The sequence below is a fragment of the Phaseolus vulgaris genome, chromosome 5 (assembly GCF_000499845.2).
Source record: "Phaseolus vulgaris cultivar G19833 chromosome 5, P. vulgaris v2.0, whole genome shotgun sequence".
Lineage (NCBI taxonomy): Eukaryota > Viridiplantae > Streptophyta > Magnoliopsida > Fabales > Fabaceae > Phaseolus > Phaseolus vulgaris.
Genome location: NC_023755.2, coordinates 18,507,840 through 18,524,627, shown reverse-complemented (window position 1 = coordinate 18,524,627; position 16,788 = coordinate 18,507,840). Strand labels below are relative to the sequence as shown.

General features: G+C 41.6%; 1 protein-coding gene across 1 annotated transcript; it reads left to right on the top strand.

The window, feature by feature from the left end:
- The first annotated feature begins 7,982 nt into the window (after positions 1-7,982).
- LOC137834076 (uncharacterized) lies at positions 7,983-9,275 on the top strand. Its single transcript, XM_068642142.1, has one exon. It carries the CDS (start codon positions 7,983-7,985, stop codon positions 9,273-9,275), a length of 1,293 nt encoding a protein of 430 aa, XP_068498243.1.
- Positions 9,276-16,788: the final 7,513 nt, after the last annotated feature.

The following is a 16,788-nucleotide window of genomic DNA, read 5'->3' as shown; positions in this document are numbered from 1 at the left end:
AAAAGATTGATTTTTTCTTCCAAATGTTTGTCACAGATGACTTCTTTTTCGGCTTACCAAAGGTGTGGTCTATGTTACTTACCTTTTCGTAAACCTCAACACTAGTTAATGGAGTTGGTAGACTACTGGTCTCTTGATGTCCATTAAAGGCCTTTTTCAACCTCCGGTAAGAATGATGACTTCTAAGAAACTTCTGATGCCGAAGATATACCGTCTTTCTTCCATGTTTCAATTGTTGAGAAGCGGTGTCTTCTTCGCATACTGGAAATGCTTTATGACCCTTAACACTATACCCTGATAAGTTACCATATGCCGGAAAGTCATTGATGGTGCAATAACATGACATGCATCTTGAAAGTTTCATTAGCAAATTCGTCAAATACTTCAACACCCTGATCCCACATTAACTTGAAATCTTCAATTACGGGACTTAGATAAACATTTATGTAATTTCTTGGTTGTTTCGGACTAGATATCATCATAGACAACATCATGTTTTTTCGCTTCATGCACAATCCAAGAGGTAAGTTGTAAATAACTAGTAAAACAGGCCATGAACTGTGATTCGTACTCATATTACCAAACAGATTCATTATGTCTGTAGCTAAACAAAGTTGGATATTTCTTTATCCTTTACCAAACTCTGGAAACTCATCATCAAATTTCTTCCATTGAATAAAATCAGTTGGATGTCGGTACATGCCATCACATTTCCTCTCATCTGCATGCCATCTGAGACTTTTAGCATCGTTTGGGTTTGCAAACTAACGCTTCATCCTTGGAGTGATGGGAAGACACCACACAACCTTCATTGGGGGTCCATGCTTTTCTATCTCTTCAATAATATCATCATCTTTTTGTTTCAATTTATAACGTGATAACCCATGCCTCAGACAACTTTTCAACAATTCAAAACCTTTCATGTATAATATACAGTCATTAGGACATGCATGCATCTTTTTATATTCCATACCCATTGGACAAAGAATCTTTTTGGTCTCATAATTACGATTAGGTAGAGTATTTCCCTATGGAAGCATATCCTTCAACAATTGAAGCAATTTCGTGAAGCTTTTATTAGTCCATGCATTTATTGCCTTCAAATTTATCAATCTTAACACCGCCACAACTGTGTGAAGTTAGTTGATCTAGGATACAATGAAGTCTTTGCATCGCTTGACATACTTCCATATCCATACGCTTCTAGAAAAGACTCAGCTTCCACATCACGAATCATGTCCTCCAATCGATCATCATCTACATCATCATGTACTGCATCATCAATGGTGGACCCCACATATTCTTCAGTTACGGAAATACGTGGTAAATTTAATAATTCATCATGCCTTGTCCAAGTTGTATAAGATCGAAGAAACCCATCACATAGAAGGTGCTCATTGATTTTCTTAACATCGAGTATCCTTCCATTCAAACAGTTAACACACAAAAATCTACTCTTTGCTCCATCATGACCACGATTATTCGCGTTACGTTGCACAAATTGTATAAATTCGTACTCATCACTTATGCGAACAAAATTAATCCAATTTCGATCCATTCTATTATGTAATAGTCATTCATGTGTTTTCTAATGAATGTTCTATCTCACATTTGCCAAGGGTCGAACACCCCCGAACTCAATACCAACATGTATCAATTGTCGAGGGTCGAACACCCTTGGACTCAATACCAACATGATAATTCTATTATAAACTAACAACTAACATAATATAAATTAATAATAAATACAAATTATAATAAATACTAAATATACACATTAAAAATCATTAAATTAATTATAAATATTAAATAGTATAAATCTATCTACCATCTAATAATATAATAATTTCATTCTAACCTAAAAACAAAAATAATATAAATTTTAAAAAATACAAATTATAATAAATAAAAAATAAACAAATTCATAACATTAAAAAAAATCAAAATAATTTAAAACACCACCAACCTTGTGCGTGAAGGCAACGGTGGTGGTGAAGAGTGACTCGTGATTGACAACAACGACGGCGACAGCAGCAACGAAGCAAAACAAAAACTCAAACAAGCAACAACAAAGGCAATGAAACAGTGGTACTTCGAGGAATGTAAGAAAACAAATAAGAGAAATGAAAAAAAAGTTATAAACCATTGGTGAAGAAGAAAATGAGTTGATCGAAACGAACTTACAATGGCACTAGAAGACAATGAAGCTCGCAAAAGAAGAGAGGAACACCAGAGCAGAAATAGAGAGAAAACGCGAAGCGCCAAGAAGAAAGAAAGTATAAAAGCGTAAGTGGTGCGCTTCAGAGTTAGGGTAAAGAATGATTTAAGAATGTGGTTATTTGTAATAACCACATATTTAAATCATGCGCTTTGATTTAAGAATGTCGTTATTACAAATAACCGCATTCATAAATGAAGTTAATTTAAAAAATTCACCGTGTTTTGAATGACAATGTCTAACCATAAAAACACATTAAATAAATAGTCGTTGTTTTTATATTTTGCACTAGTGATGCTTTCTTACCCTAGGGTAAGGGATATGTGATTATAGAAAATCGACAAACTTTAATAAAATTGGGAGAAAAATCTAGTGCTTAAAAAATCTTTATAACCCTCTCAACAAAAAAAATCTTTTTTAGAACTTGAAAAAAGGGAATTATTTTTATTCAAACATCTCCTTTCCTTTTTTTGTTTGTCTACTTCCATTTTTTATTTTGAATACCGATACTAATTACATAAAATTTTTGGGATATACAGAAATATTGATAGCACTTAAAATCAATTTTTACCATTTTTATAGGGTTAAATATGTTTTGGGTATTGTATTATATATAACGCGAAATTGATTTTTATACTTGTAGTAACAAACTATTGGAATAAGTTTTTATGAGTGTTTCTTTTTCTACATGACAAACGAATTTTCAGTCTGGATTATATTATAATATTATAACATTCACGTTAACTGTGAATCAACATGAACATCCCGAAAACATGTTAGGTACAAAAAAATTTAACAATGACCAATTTCAATAGTTTTCTTATTACAAGTATCCAAGAGTTCACGTGAAAGTACATGAACAACAAATATATTTAACCAATTTTTATATATTATGTTAGAAATCTTATATTAATTAAGAATGAGATTAAATTATAGTATAAAGATATTTTGTAATTTTTATTTTATAAATTATTTTTAGAAAATTAAATTAAATATAAAATTATTTATTAAAATGACATTAGTCATTTAAAATATATTTTAAGCAAGTTTTGATATGGTAGTGTCTTTTAGATCTTTTACTAACTAGAAATAAGGGTAGATTATGTAAATCTTGCATGTTAAATATTTGTTATAAGTGGGACCAGAAAACTTAATTTGTAAGACATGTACATCCCAGCTAATTGTTTTCTCGAAGTTTATTTTTGTTAGATCTGATGAGTTGTTTGTTTGTAAAGTGCAAGATTCTTTTTCGTCTCAACCACCGGAGGACAGTTGCATGTATATGTTGGTTGTTGCAGTGCCCCAATCAAAGTTTAAAACTGACAAAATTAGTTTAACTCCTTTTGTCGGCGAGATTCCCTCTCTAATCAAATACAGGGTACATATTCATCAATACATGTATTCATCATTCAATCAATTCATTAAGCTGTAAATGTATATACCCAGTAATTTATCTCATTCTTCTCGCAAACATTAGATGCATGTAAGTATTTTACTTTTCCTAATCGAATTTAAAACGGATTGAATATTATATGATTTTTTTTTCTAAAATCATTACATTTATACCAATTATTAAGATTTTAACTCAATCTTATAAAATCAGTTTACAAGATCAGATTTGCACGCAATTATATACTATAAAATGTCCTTATATCTAGTTGATGTGGAATCTCTAACCCACTCTCTCATGTTCGATAACCTCAAACTCGTACATGACATTATATATTATGGTTGGTCTGATAATGGCCTGATAACAGATAGTCTGATCAGTCCAACAAACTCTTGATAGAATAGATTATAAATTACTTTGATCCCAGATTGAGAAGTGAATTTTAAGTTTAACTCAACTTTAGATGCTGATTGCATCCAATCAGTTATGTACTATGAAATGTCCTTATCTCTAATCGATATCCAATCGTTTATGTACTATGAAATGTCTTTATCTCTCGTCGATGTGAGATTTCTAACACAATTTAATCATAATCATAATTATAAGTAATAATTAATACTTTCATAGTAATTCCTTTTTAATAGAATTTATTCTATATCTAAAATAACATACTTAATAATTATTTTCCTAGACTATTTAGTTATGAAATATGTCTACTACTTAAGTTACTCAATGTTGTTTGGTAAAAAAAATAAAAATAAATAGCTATTAAATTTTGATCAATTATATTATTTGTTTTGTAGAACAAATTCATCAAACACTCTTTATAAAACATCTTTTGCTTACTTTTACATTTCATTCATTATCTTATTTTATGTTACTAACTTTCCTTTCTCTAGATCTATTTGCTGTACACTTTATTACAAATAGATTTTTTTTTTAATTTTTTTTAGAAAACAATTGCAAAGTTTTCTAGGAATAATAGTGTTCAAGAAATTGTTGCCAATTGTTTTGGCAAAAAATTTCTGCCAATTTTCCTGCACACGGACTTATTATTTATTTATTTTATTAGTGCTTGTGACTTCAAAATAGAAGAAAAGTGGTAGATTTTTAATTTTTTCTTGAGAAATTATTTTAAAATATTATTTTTAAATTTTACGCCAAAATAAAAATAAATATTACTTTATTAAAGTGGTTATAAATATCTCATTAAATTTCTTGTATATTTTAACTTGTATTTAGATACGTGAGACTTTTTTCAAAATTCTTAATTTAAATATTTATTTAATCAAAATATTATAAATTTTATTTTCATATATATTTATTTATAAGTGATATAATTAAAAGTTATCATAAGTAATAAATGTTATAATAATATTATTAATTCATGGGTAAATAATTGATTCAATATAATGAGTATTGACATATTTCGTTTTTAGTATGTGGTGTTATGAACTGTTCAGTTTAGGAATGATTCATTAACATTATTGATAGGATGGAGACTAATCTTAAGATAAGATTTGATTGATAATCAAGTTTATTTAACAGGTGAATCACAAAGATGCTTTTGAGGCATTTAATTAACGAATGTTAAAAAAACCTTTGTTATTTTGCTGAGGTTTTAAAATAATCCTTTGAAAATTAACTTAGCTTAAAAAACCTCAATTATTTTGTTGAGGTTTTAGAAAAACCTCTATTAATTAAATCAATTCCTAGGGTTATATTAACCTCCGCTAAATAACCTCCATTAAAACCTTTTCTTTTTGTAGTGTCAAAACTATAGACAATGTGTGCATAGACTACAACTCTAAATTTGTTGCCTAAGACTTTTAAAAATCATTGTTTAAAGACATTTTACAATAGTGAGGTTGTAATAGGTGAGTTAAAAAGTTTCATAATTTGTTTGATATATCTTGTAAACTTAACATACAATTCAATAATTGTTTTAAAATGGAATTGAGACTTACAACTTATAATTTGATATACATGCACATTTATTGATATCTCAATAGCATCATATGTAATTAGACCCTAATTTGTTGAGTTTAGGTTGGCGATAGTAAAGTTTTTTAATATTGTGGTGTTTGGAAGGTCCAAAGTAGTGTAGACTTTCCCCTTGAAGAGACTAAAGGTGCAGTTGTATGGATCTAAAATAATTTAGGAGATGCACATTGAAATTGGACACCTTCGCCGAATTCTATAATTTGGCCATTTGTAAAAAGGACGACAAGATAAAAATTAACACTAAAATGAATATTAGGAACAAAACCACTCAAAACGATGCTCATATTATCAAATTCTAGGACACACAAGAAATCATTATCCCAACAATCTTAACCTTCAGTACTCAACTTCACATAATGAATTATGTTGTATTTATATAATATATCATTATCATTAATGAATCAATAAATCATTTGCTTCTCCACATCCCTTTAATTAAATACCATATTTATATATTTAGTTCTATTTGTTAATTTATCTAATTCTTTAAGTTATTATGGATATCATTATTAATTAATTAATTAAATTCGAAATCATTATAATTTCGTACATATATATTTTACATTTTCAAATTTTTACAAAATTTATATTACAATCTTCAAACGTCTTCCACCGTATTTATTATTGTACCGACCAGGTCATCAGGTGTGATGACATGGACAAAAGAAAAGTAGGTGGTCCAGAAGTCAACACAGTCGCCGTATGTAGAAGCGGCGTTCTGCAGTATACATAACCGGTTACCGCCAAGATGAGTCATCGCCCAAGAGAAGGACATCGCCTAAGCAAGACGTCGCCCAAACGAGACGTCGCCCCAGTAAGACATCGCCCGAAGAGTCAACCCGCGTGACAGAAGCATTTCGCAGAGAAGAGGGCCCACACGATGGAATAACCCTAAGTTGGGTGGCGGCGCTGTGGGACCCTCCACACAGAGTAAACGATCAAGTCAAAGGGGGCAAGTGACAATGCCCACGTGCTCGTTAAAGACCTCCAAGGAAGGCTGCATGCATGACACGTGCTTAATTAGGGCACTCAAACAGTATGATGGCGCGAGAAATACAGTACCTAAGTTAGAGCTCAAGGGGCCGCAAGGTTAATCATTGCACTCTAGATAAGGAAAGTCCATGGGCCAGATACGCTAAGATCCTAAGGATAGCGGCGCAAGGACCTTCTCCAAGGAACCCTAGATAATAGCAGCAACACAAAGGTAAACCCTAGTTTTCACCTATATAAAGGGCACGAAGAACCCTAGTAAGGTACGTTTTTTACAGTTGACAAGCTTTAATCTAGTTTTCATAAAGTTACTCAGAACATTAGACCCTAGTTGTTCTTGACGACGCACCCAGCTGTGAGCACAAGGCAATTAGGGCAACACAATTTAGCCACACAGTTCCAGTTATTGAGATAATCATACAATTTCCAGTCACTTTGGTGTTTCTCGCTAGCTGACTTGAGCGTCGGAGTGCAAACGGCCGCGAGGGCGCCCCTTTGTTCTTCTTTTTCAGGTACTCATATACAAGAGAGAACGAAGGTGCTCTAGCTCGTGATTATAAGCCACTCGTAAAGACGACCCAGGTCAACCGGCCGAAACATCTGGCGCCCACCGTGGGGCCGGTATAAACATCGGTTCCACCACACAAGTTTTAATTCCAGTTTTCAAAACCCAGATAAACCGAGAGGATCTCCAGAGAGCCATGACCACCCGACAGCCACGCGCCAGGAGCGAAGAGATGACCCTACAACAACTCATGGGTATGGTGCAAGGGCTGCAGGACGCAGTGGCAGCCTCAAAGGTGGAGCAGGAACGTATGCAGGACGCAATGGCAGCCTCAAAGGTGGAGCAGGAGCGCATACAGGCGGATCTGGCAGCCTCCCAAGGAAGAAACGACGAGCTCCACCACGCCAATGAAGAATTACGCCGTGGATGACGTGGTAGAGACGAGCCTGAGGCTGCGTCCCCACCCAGGGAATTCACAACACCGTTTTCACAGGCAATTCTGGAGACAGCGATCCCCAACACGTTCACGGGACCCAAAGCGACCTTCACAGGGGCATAGGGTCTTGAGGCACACCTCACGGCGTTCCACACACAGATGTTGTTGGTAGGCGGTTCAGACGCCGTGAAGTGCAAGCTTTTCATGAGCACCTTGACGGGGATGGCTATGGATTGGTTCATCAGCCTCCCAGAGGGCCACGTCACGTCCTTCGCCCAACTCTCACAACTATTCAGGGAGCAGTATCTAGCCAACAGGACTCCTGCCCCAGTCTCATATGATCTCTTCGACGTCAAGCAGTTCCAAGGCGAAACCCTGAAGGAATACATAAGCTGTTTTGGGGGCACAAGTGGTGAAAGTAGGCACCTCGGAAGAACCCATGATCGTGTATGCATTCAGGAAGGGGGTACAGCCCGGATCTTTTAGTAAAACGCTCAACTGCAGTCGCCCAAAAACTTTCGCTGAAATAAGGCGACGAGCAGTAGAGCACATTGCCTTAGAAGATGAGGCGTATGAGAAGTGCACCAAGCCGCCCACGCGGCCCAAAGCACAGATACGAACACAACCCGTTAGGGTTCACCAAGCCGCCACGGAGAGGAAACATTTGGACAGGAAGCGCGCCTACGAGCCAAGGAGGACCCAGCCTAGGGGTCGAGCAGAGGAGAGAAGAGAAGGGAACAGGCCACCGAGACACAACTTCGTAATGGAACTCAAAGATCTGATAGCGGTGCCTAACATAGCCGACAGACTGAGGCCACCTGAGAAGTCCGACAGAATGCTGGGACCCCACAAGGAATTGTGGTGCGAGTTCCATGAAGCATTCGGACATCGTATTAACAATTGTTTAGCGTTGGGTCACCAATTAGACGAACTCGTGAAGAATGGTTTCCTGAAGGACTACTTGGTGGAGAAGCAGGCAGGACAGTCGTCGGTTCCACAATCGGCGAGCGGCGAGGGACAGCAGCACGAGGTGCCCATCCACGGCGAGGTCCACACCATAGCGGGTGGGTTCTCGGGCGGCGGATGTACGGCATCACAACGCAAGAAGTATGCTAGATCCGTAATGTCAGTGGAGGCTTTTGAGGATCATTCGCCCGATGTGGACATCACGTTCACTAAAGAAGACCTCAGGGATGTCGTGCCTCACGACAACGATCCCATCGTGATCTCACTTATCACGGCAGGAAGGATGGTTCATCGAGCACTGGTCGATCAGGGGAGCTCGGCAGATGTGATGTTCTGGCCAACGTTTGAAAAGTTACAGTTGTCCCCAGACCGTCTGAGGCCGTATGGGGGCTGCCTATACGGCTTTGCTGGTGACCAAGTGGAGGTCAGGGGGTACATCGAGTTAAGAGCGACGTTCACAGACGGGGCGGTGTCGCGAACAGAGAAGATCAGATACCTGGTCGTGAATGCCCCCTCGGCGTACAACGTCCTCCTAGGAAGGCCAACGCTCAACAGGATAGGAGCTGTGCCCTCCACTAGAGATATGAAGGTTAAACTACCTTCAATGGAAGGGGTGGTCATCACCATCCGCTCCGATCAAAAGGAGGCAAAGAAATGCTATGAAAACAGCCTCAAAAATAGGCGATCAGTGTACCATGTAAGCACAACGCCACCCCCTGGTGCAGGTCCCGGCCAGGAGGACCGGCGAGTGGGCACAACTCTCTAAGTAATCGCTGGGGAAGATGCGGCGATGCCAGATGCGGCGAGCATCGCAGAGATAGAGGAAGAAGGCGACCGCCTGGAGGCCACCAGGGAGTCAGGAATCGCAAAGGCGGTCATCGCCAGTGAGAGGAGGCCCCAGCTGGTCAAGGAGTGGCTCACGGAGGAGATCGGCGGAAAGACATTCAAGCTGGGAAAGGCCCTAGACGACGAAACGCAGGATCAAATCGCCAAGGTAATAAGTAGACATCTGGATGCGTTTGCATGGTCCGCCTCAGATATGCCGGGGATTGATCCCGACCTCTTGTCCCATCGGTTGGCAATGGACCCCCAAGTCAAGTCGGTCCGTCAAAGAAGGAGGAAGTTCAATGAAGAAAGAAGACAGGCGATCAGGGAGGAAACACAAACTCCTATCCGCAGGTCACATCAAGGAAGTGCAGTATCCGGAATGGCTTGCCAATGTTGTGTTGGTAAAGAAGAGCAACGGGAGATGGCGAATGTGCGTCGATTTCACAGATCTAAACAAGGCGTGCCCAAAGGATTCCTACCCTTTGCCCAGCATAGACGCCTTGGTAGACAATGCAGCAGGGTGCAAACTATTAAGCTTCCTGGATGCCTTCTCGGGGTACAACCAGATAAAGATGCACCCCATGGACGAGGAAAAAACTGCCTTCATGACGGAAAGGTCGTGCTATTGTTACAAGGTGATGCCCTTTGGGCTGAAGAACGCGGGAGCTACGTATCAGAGGCTAATGGATAAAGTGCTCGCGCCCATGCTAGGGAGGAACGTCCAAGCTTATGTCGACGACATGGTCGTGACATCCCCGGAAAAGAATCGGCACGTCGCCGATCTAGAAGAATTATTCGCTACAATAGCCAAGTACAGGCTAAAGCTAAACCCCGAGAAGTGCATTTTCGGCGTGGAAGCGGGGAAGTCTCTCGGTTGATGGATCGTCCAACCAGCTGGGTAGTGGGGCTGGAGTCATTCTGGAAGGTCCCAACGGCTTATTAATAGAACAATCCCTGAGATTCGCCTTCAAAGCCAGCAATAATCAGGCGGAATACGAAGCATTGATTGCCGGTATTCTATTAGCAAAGGAAATGGGGGCGAAGACATTGATGGCCAAGAGCTACTCTTTGCTGATCACCGGGCAGGTAACCGGCGAATTCCAGGCCAAGGATCCGCAAATGGCGGCCTACCTAGAGTATGTACAGGAGCTAAGAAGTTCTTTCGCCTTGTTCGAAGTGGTGCACGTGCCAAGGGAGCAGAATGTCCGAGCTGACTTGCTTGCCAAGCTCGCCAGTTCGGGCAAGGGGGGCAGGCAGAGGACCGTTATACAAGAAACTCTAAAGACACCTCGGGCATTCGCAGCAGATCACCAGGTTCTTCAAGTTTGTAAGTCAACGGAAGAGATAGCAAGGGGTCATCGATCATTAACTCAGGAAACCTTGAGAGCGCCGAGAGTTAGGGCGCACCCAGCGGAGGAAGCAAAGACAACGCGAGTTTGCACCGTTTACCAACCAGACACGTGGATAACGCCATACCAGCGATACATAGCAGACGGCGTCCTCCCAGTAGATCCAATAGAGGTCAGAAAGATAAAGAAGAGCTCCAGCAAGTTCACCTTGATCGATGGGGAACTATACAGGTTCGGATTTACACACCCCCTATTAGTATGTGTGCATGGAGAAAAGTGCGTAAGAATCATGACTGAACTCCACGAGGGAATCTGTGGAAGCCACATCGGAGGTCGAGCCCTGGCAACAAGAACTCTCCACGCGGGCTATTATTGGCCAACCATGAGGGAAGATTGCAAGGAATACGCACAACGTTGCAAACAATGTCAACAACATGCTGATTGGCACAAGGCGCCCCCAGAAGAGCTAAAGTCAATCTATAGCCCCTGGCTGTTTCATACGTGGGGAATCGATATTCTGGGGCCCTTTCCGTTGGCGATCAGGAAAATGAAGTACTTGGTCGTGGCAATCGAGTACTTCACGAAATGGATTGAAGCGGAACCAGTAGCCCAGATTACCGCACACAAGATTCAGAATTTCGTGTGGAAGAACATCGTGTGCCGTTTTGGTGTGCCAAAGCGTTTGGTATCAGATAATGGCACCCAATTCGCGAGTCACTTATTGAAGAAACTGTGTGAGGATATTGGGACGCAACAGGTGTTCGCTTCTGTGGAGCACCCACAAACGAATGGACAAGTGGAGTTGGCCAATCGGGTTTTGCTCAGAGGACTGAAGAGGAGGTTGGAGAAAGCCAAGGGGTCTTGGGCTGAGGAAGTCCCCCGCATAGTGTGGGCATATGATACTACTGAACAATCGGGAACACACGAAACCCCGTTTAGCTTGGTATACGGGTGTGACGCCATGATCCCAGTCGAAATCCAGGAAAGCTCGCCAAGATTCCAGAACTTTGTAGCAGAAGACTCGAACGCCGAAAGGAGAATGAATTTGGATTTGCTGGACGAAGTCAGGGAGGAGGCGAGGGTAAAAGCCGAAGCAGTAAAAAGAAGAGTGGAACGTAAGTACAACTCCCGGATGAAGTCAAGGCGATTCAGAGACGGCGACCTGGTAATGAGGAAGGCCCACCAATACGAGATGCAGAATAAATTGTCGCCCAAGTGGACGGGACCATTCAGAATAACCGAAGCGCTTGGAAACGGCGCTTACCGCCTAGAGACATTGGAAGGAGGGGCGATTCCCCGCACTTGGAACGCCACCCACTCAAGTTTTATTACAGTTAAAACATTTTCAAGGGGGCACTCTTTTTCCCCGAAAAGGGTTTTTTAATGAGGCCACCTAATAAAAAGTTTTCGAAGTTTATCAAAGTTCCCAGAGTTATTTAGATGTACGCTTATTAAGTTTTTGAAGAGAGCCCTTGTCGCCTCTACATAGTTTAGTGCAAATTTGAAAGTTAAAATTTTTTCAAGTCCTCATCGTCAGTTGGCGATCGGAGGCACAGGTCAAGTTTCAAGTCCTCATCGTCAGTTGGCGATCGGAGGCACAAGTTAAGTTCCAAAACCTCATCGCCACCTGGCAATCGGAGGTGAAAATTAAGTTTTAAGTCCTACTCGCCTAGAACGAGTATAGGTGAGAACAGAACAAAATGTCCTACTCGCCTAGTACGAGTATAGGCAAGAATAGATTAAAGGTACTACTCGCCTAGAACGAGCGTAGGCGAAAACAAATCGAGTATAAGCGAGAGTCTAAAGCAAGTTGACAGATATGTCCAGTATAAAATCCGGGCGCCTAGCCCTTGAGCAGGGGTTAAGGGATTCCTTCGGGACGCCCCCTCCTCAAGTATGAATAGCTAACCCCGGTACTAGAGAAAGTCCTCCTCACCCTCGAGTGAGTTCAAGCAAGATGAGATTAAAAGTCCTCAGTGCATCCAGGGAAAAGGTAGCCCCTGGGCAAGTTGAGGCACCAGAAAAAGTCCTCCTCACCCTCGAGTGAGTTCAGGCAAGATGAGATTAAAGGTCCTCAGTGCATCCAGGGAAAAGGTAGCCCCTGGGCAAGTTGAGGCACCAGAAAAAGTCCTCCTCACCCTCGAGTGAGTTCAGGCAAGATGAGATTAAAAGTCCTCAGTGCATCCAGGGAAAAGGTAGCCCCTGGGCAAGTTGAGGCACCAGAGAAAATCCTCCTCGCCCTCGAGCGAAGCTGAGGTCAGTTATCAGTTAAATCCTCCTCGCCCTCGAGCGAAGCTGAGGTCAGTATCAGTTAAATCCTCCTCGCCCTCGAGCGAAGCTGAGGTCAGTTAAATAGTTATGAGATAAATTCTCCTCGCCTAGAGCGGGTGCAGGCCAGAATAGATACAAGACCTCTTTGCTTAAGCAAACTGAGGCACCAGAAAGAGTCCGCCTCACCCTCGAGTGAGTTCAGGCAAGCAAGACTTCAGATACTAAAAATGACTCCCGCCTACTGCTCAGTAAGTAATTTCGTGTCAAATGTTATTGCTATAGACTAACCGTTTGTTCAAGATAAGTTGATTTCCAGGAAATTAAGCATAAGTTTATGCTAAGTTAATTGGGTTGAGTAAAAACCAACCAAGTTATCAGGTGATCGCACAACAGATAAGTTATCAGGGTGGAAGAAGTCAAGGGTGGCTGAGGTAGGTTCGTCAAAAACACCTCACTACTCAGATCAAGTTGTTTCAGATTAAAGGCTCAGGGAAGGCAGAGGGGGATCCGTCAAAGGCAGCTCTCCTCCCAGAATGAGCAGAATTGATAGCCCAAAGTATGAGGCCGCTCCCCAGAGGACGCCTTAGATGATAAAAAGGAAAATAGCATCCAAAGAAGCCCACGGCTTTGTGATTGAAGCTCGAAAGAAGAAGTACACGGCGAGAACTAAGTTAACAGAGTTTGAGGCGATGACATAAAAGTACGCATGTCACTTGACAGATCAGGCGAGCTAGATTTCAGATACTAAGGCTGACCCACGCCTATTGCCCATTGGCGCTAAGTCGATTTCTTCAAAGCAAAGGTCAGTCGGTTATATTAGATCAGATGATTACGCGACAGATAAAGGCAAGGTCATGTGCGTATATTAAAGCAGTTTTGAATAAAGAGAAAGTCGTTGCAAATAGATTCGTTACACATAAACCAAGGGCGAGTATATAAATCTTTTAGGGTGTTGTTAACGGCGAATGAGAATGTTAATCTGAGGGTACAATTTTGCCGTCTACCACTTCATGGCAAATCGAAAACTGAGAGAGGTCCAAGTCGGGATAAGCGCAAGCGAATTGCTCCAAGGCCGCGCCAAACCCGGAAGTCAGGACGTTTGCTGCACTGAGGTCGAGTTCTTCAATTTGTTTCTTCAGTTTTTCATTCTTCTCAAGCGCCTGGGCAAGCTTTGCTACAGACTCGTTCAGCTCCTTATCTTTTTCGCTCAGTTCCTTGGCCTTTTGGTCTTTCTCGGCTTCGATCTTGCCCAGTAAGTTCTCCCTCTCAATCGACTTGGATTCGAGCTCATTCACGTAGGCCTTTTTCGCCTCAAGAGCCTCCTCCAGGTCCACTATCTGTTCCTGCTGAGGCACGAGCCTGCTTTCGAGTTCAGCGACCTCTAAGAGTTTATCGTTGAGCTTTTTGTGTAGCTCAACGCCATTTTTGCGTTCGCTCCGCAGCTTGTCCTTCAGAGCATTCTCTAAGCGCGAAAATTCCAATCCCCGCATCGTAAGGTCACGCTTAAGTTGTTGGAGTTGGTCCTTCGCAGCACCGGCTTCGGATTCATACTGATTTAAGGAGTCCTTTAGAGCCTCGCCCATCATCTTGTAAAGGCGCTTCTCTACACACTCAGTGGTCATAGCACTGAGGTAAGCGGCATGGATTTTCAAAACCTCTTCAACAGGGGCTGGAAGAGCAGGAATTGGGAGAGGGGTTGAGGGTTGGTTCTCGCCACCACCCGCATAGGAGTGAACGACCAAGGAGGCGTCGGGACGCGGCGGCGATACGTTTGGCTCCACCACAGGTTCGGGGGACGATTGGACATCCACAACCTGGTTCGGAATGCCTCTGGCAGCTGAAGTATTTGACGACAGAGTATCCCCAGCGCTCTCAAAGGGTGTGGAGGCACTGGGGGGATTCTCCGCATAATCTGGGCCGGCACTTTCGATTGCTGGCAGCTCGGTGGTGGTCGCCATGTTCCTTTTACAGACAAGCCCATCTTTAGTACTCTCGTTCTCCCCATCGTCCGACACCACAGTGGGAATCTTCCTCTTGGCTCTCTTTGGTAGCAGTTTCTTTCTCACAGGGGCAGGAGGGGCGACGAGGGAAGGTGAGCCCATGGGAGGGAGCTCGCCCCGAGCAACGGCAGCTTCTGCGATAGAATTCGGGACAGTCTGAAAACCTGCTGCGAGATTATGGCGCTTGGCTAAGGAGCGTAGCCTGGCCATCTGATCTTTTCCCAGCATGGTATCTGCACAAAGAGATCCATGTTTACAAATCAATCCAGTTTCAAGTAATCGGTAATACAGGGACCAAGCAGCCAAGAATAAACAGGGGACCGTGTAATGCAAATGAGTTTGATAAAGGGCAAAGTGGACTTGGCGCAGGAAGAGAGATCCAAATAGAGTAGAAGGGCAGACCTATGTAAAAGTCTAGTTGATCCTCATAGAATTCGAACTGGATGATTGAGGGGGTGGACAAGGTGGTATTGGTGGAGGCAACTCCTTTCCAGAAGTTGCACAAGTCTATGTCAAGCTCCCCCATCTTCTTTGGACTCCTAGCTTTCCGAAAATGATCCTTAGAATCTTTCTTTCCCTTCTTAACCCAGTACAAGGGGAACCCATCAAGAAGCGCAGGATCCCGGTCGTTGCAGCAAACATGGACAAACTTACCCTTCCTGATGTGATTCCACTAGCACAATTAGAATGATTCTTGACATTCTTAGGAATCATCTTGAGTTGGTTATGAGATAGGCACTTTATCATAGAATTGGATCAAGGTTCTATGAACAAGAACTCACCAAAACTAGTGCCAAAACACAAACTCATATGGAAGTTCCAATTATAGTCAAATTGAACCGAACAAAAAGGAACAAAAGCTAAGCAAACTGAAATAGAATGTTGGAAATTAAAATGTACCGAACCAAAAGCTGAAAAATGAAGAAGAAAGATGAAGAACATCAAGGAACACAAAGGAACCGAAGCAACACAATTAAAATCTGAAAATGCTGAACCAAAAACAACAAGGAAACAAGCTAAGACAAGGAAATAACAAAAGAAGAAAGGAAGGAGAAGAGAATGCTCATGAAGATGGATGTATGGTTGGATGATCACGCCACTAGAAGGATGGTTGCTCCTAGATGAGTGTGCTGCCGCCACTTGAGGACACCATGGATCCTTCAAGATAAGACTAGAGAAGAAGGCTCAAAAGCTCTCCAATTGCTCACTCAAAATTTGAGTATAGTTTCTTGACTCTAAATTCCAATATGAATTTTACAAAGGGAGCACCTCTATTTATAGCCTAAGGTGCTGAAATGCAAGCTACACAAATTCAAATTTCCCTCCTAAACATGTTCTAGAACCGGCGCCAATTACAAGGCATGAGGAAGGTGTGACCTCTTCCTTCATTTTGGCACCTCTTATTCTACTCCTACACCTATCTACTAACGCACCCCCCTCCTAAAGCTCCTAATTAAATCCTACAAGATGCTATAACAAAAGAGGTTTCTAATGTTTCCCTCTAAGCACCTTCAACCAAAGAAATTACAAAAAGAGAAAATAATTGTCCCCTAGCTCCTAAAGCTTTGAACATGCTTCTTGTAAGCATTTGAGGTGGGCTTTGACCTCCATGGGCGTCCTCTATTTGTGCCTCTACCTCTTCTTGATCTTGTTGATTGGCCTCCATGTCCAATTGAGCTTGATCTCCATCATACTCCCCGAGTTGGAGAGAATTCGACCACGAATTCTGGAGACCTACAGAAAAAGGAGTAGATCGCTGACATTAAAAGTATGACTACCTAAGAATGTATCAGGCATATCTAACTCATAAGCATTGTCATTAATCCTCTTG